This window comes from Necator americanus, chromosome II (genome assembly GCF_031761385.1).
Source record: "Necator americanus strain Aroian chromosome II, whole genome shotgun sequence".
NCBI classification, from domain to species: Eukaryota; Metazoa; Nematoda; class Chromadorea; order Rhabditida; family Ancylostomatidae; genus Necator; species Necator americanus.
Genome location: NC_087372.1, coordinates 33,514,703 through 33,517,906, shown reverse-complemented (window position 1 = coordinate 33,517,906; position 3,204 = coordinate 33,514,703). Strand labels below are relative to the sequence as shown.

The following is a 3,204-nucleotide window of genomic DNA, read 5'->3' as shown; positions in this document are numbered from 1 at the left end:
AAGAAGCTTCTAGCTTTTTTTTTTAAATCAGACTTTTTAACATCTTGTAAAGTTTTTCCGTGTTGTTTCGCGATTTTTTTGGAATGAAGGTCAATTTTGAAACAATTTGAAAACTGTAGAGGAAACTGAGTTGCACGGCATCTCTCCACCGCCAGAAATGCAGATTTTTTCTTCTGATTTCCTGATTTTAGATATTCATATCTTTACAAGGTTATGCTAAGTTTCCTTCTTTCCTGGTCAAAAACCCTAGGGTTTCCAAGCAGTCGTAATTTATCAATTTAGCGATGTCATCATCGACGGCAGAAGAACGTGATTCCTGAAGTGTCACAGTAATAGCAGGGCCTGGTTGAAACCTAAAAAGGAATGACCTTGTCACTGTTTCAGTTGTTCCGCCTGGATTTTTTAGGTAATAGAACGAACAAATTTTTAGGTAATAGTTAAGATAATAAAAAAATTTTTTTAGGTAATGGTTAAGGTAAAGGGGGAGGGCAAATAAAAGTGGCCCGGGGAAAAGAGATCCAGGTCAGAAAGAAACACATCAAAGGAAAGATGATGGTTCCCTGACCTGCTTATACTGTAGCAGATGTTGCAAAGGAAAATTGCCGGATGCCACTGGGTACACCGAATCGGAGATGGATCTTTTTTTGTCTGATGCTGGCTGGTTTCACCTGAGTGGCTATGTCAACTCTCAGAATGGCAGGCACTGGGCAGCGGATAATCCGCATCACTTCCACCATACACCATTGCACCATCAGGTTGGTGTGAGATGCGGAGGGTCTGCTCGCCGCATTATTTGGTCCCATTATCTTCCATCAGTCGGTGAAATGGGACCGTTACCGATGTCCAACATTTTCAATCAAGTTGTAGCAGCATTGACTAAGGAGGAAAAGACCTATGGTTACTTTCAATAGGATGGTCCAACTGCCCATAAATCCCGTCGAACCATGGATCACATTCACACAATCTTCGCGTCTGACAGAGATGTTAGCAGAGGTCTGGATGATCTCGGCCCTAGTTGGCCACCACCCAAGTCAGCTGATCCGTCAGTGTTCGACCAGTTTTTGTGGGAAACCCTCAAGGCTAAGACATATCGCGAAATCTTCTCCAGTCTTCCAGAACAGCAGCAGAACATTTCTGATGAGAAGTTGCAGCCATTCCAACGGTTCTGCTTTGATCTGCTTTCCGCCATTTGCTGACCAGAGCTCAAACGTGCCAACAGATGAATGGTTGTCATTTTCAATTTCATTTTCATTTCCGTTTCCCTGCATATTCTTTGATATGGTGCAAAGAAGGAGCCGTGTGCTTGAGATGGAATTCCGTGCAGTTATTACTAAGCACTCATACTGCTCTAATTTAAAGGAATCATAGTTTTACCTCCATTACTATTACATTACATTACATTATTATTACATTACTATTACATTACATTATTTACTTCAACTGAATACACTTAAATAATGGTGAATGCTAGTGGAAAATTAGAACGGATAATTTCATTACTTTTTCTCAGGAGCATTAAAAATGAATTCTGAGGTCTATTTTTTCTACTTAATAGGAGGTCAGCTTTCTTTTCAACACTCCCTCGGGCATTTTTCTTAAGTTTCTCAGCGGTTCCAGTTCCTACCATAATCACCGTAATAGAAATTTTTCCACATTTTTGTAACTGGATTCCACGCCCTTGCAAGAGAAGGATTTTCGGGAAGTTCCAACACAAATAAATCTAAATAATCTAAATAAAGCTAAAATAAATGGTTTTTTAAATGGTCACTGAGAAAAACCAAACCTCCACGCAGCTGCGAAGTTGATAGTGGCATAATTGTTTATGTTAAAACCGTTTATATAACCTCTTACTACACGAATTCAAATCGCTTATGATTTCTAGTTCATCGTCCCGGTTTGAGTTTCAAAGCGATCAAAGCACTAAGCAAATTTGTAACTCCGTACAATAATAGTAACTTTTCATGTGTTTTCTATGTAATAGAGCATAATTGAATGCAGTAGGGCATAATAGATCTAGAATTGTTTATCGTGCAGCTCACTACAATGCCATAAAAATACTGGCAAGACCGGGAGGAAATTCTTTCTTAATTTCTTCGAATACAGCATACTACAAATCTGACGTGTAAGGGAATCAGCTGGAAAAGATAGAGGTGGGGTTGTTGAATGAGAAATCCTTGGTAGTTCCGCTCATCTTTCTCTGATAGTCGTAAGAAACGCCGTGGGAACTGTTTTATTTCCTACGAGGCACGTTAGAACGCGGTTTCATGTGCATGCTTCAGTCCCCTCAACAGTCTATTCATCGATTTCACGTGGACAGCCTGATGAGGAAGCATCCCTGATCTTACGCTGCTCGCACGTGGATGCAGCGCGGGCACAAGGGTGCGCGTTCTCACGTGTCTCGTAGGAACTAATGCAGTTTCCACGCTGTTTCTTACGAAGATCACGAAGAGGTGAGCAGAACCACCTCGGATACCGCAATCCACAAACCCTTCTCTAACTTTTCCCGCGGTTTCCCTTTTCACGTAAGATTTGTAGTATGCTACCTTTAAGCTGAAAAAATAGGCATAATCATAGCATAGTGTGACTCTTTAATGGTAGTAATACTTTCTGCTACTGCCCCAGAAACATATGTCGTTACTGCGTTTGCGGAATCACCCCACGAATCTGGGGTGGTACAGGTTTCAGGCGGGTAATGTCTATGCGGGGTCGTAGATTGTGGGGAAGAGGTTAATTCCGTTCATCTCTCCCTGTATCAGTGTAGACGGGCGACCCGGAACTGTTTCTTACGACGGCTTCTGTTGCAATGCGCAACGTTTGCGTCCCGCCTCGCCTGCGATTCGTCGAAAACCCATTCGGACATACTATTGATCGCATTAACCGCCTGAAACCCGTGCCACCCTAGATTCGTGTGGTGATGCTTTTAAGCAAAAAAAAACAAGGATTTTTGAAAATGACAAAAATGTGCAACGTGGCTGCAGGTGTAAAGAGTTGTAACGTTGGGCAAAGTGAGGTGTTTGATTTCAAAATTAGAAAGGACGCCAAAGTGTATGCGAAAATTACCATTGTCAAGCATCCTCTAGATATTTCTAAATTTTGATTCAGAACGCTTCAATACGAACAAACATACAATAACAGATACTTTGGAACATTCACTGCTACCAGAAGTCACGTTTTTCAGACATATAGAAGAAAAGCTGGGAAGTC

General features: G+C 41.4%; 1 protein-coding gene across 1 annotated transcript; it reads left to right on the top strand.

Moving 5' to 3' along the window:
* Window positions 1-944: 944 nt before the first annotated feature.
* On the top strand, window positions 945-1,196 carry RB195_020300 (uncharacterized protein; the record flags this gene model as incomplete). The annotated part of the gene is made up of 1 exon (XM_064188540.1): window positions 945-1,196. The coding sequence occupies one exon, from the start codon at window positions 945-947 to the stop codon at window positions 1,194-1,196; it is 252 nt and encodes an 83-aa protein (XP_064044421.1).
* Between the last annotated feature and the right edge of the window lie 2,008 nt (window positions 1,197-3,204).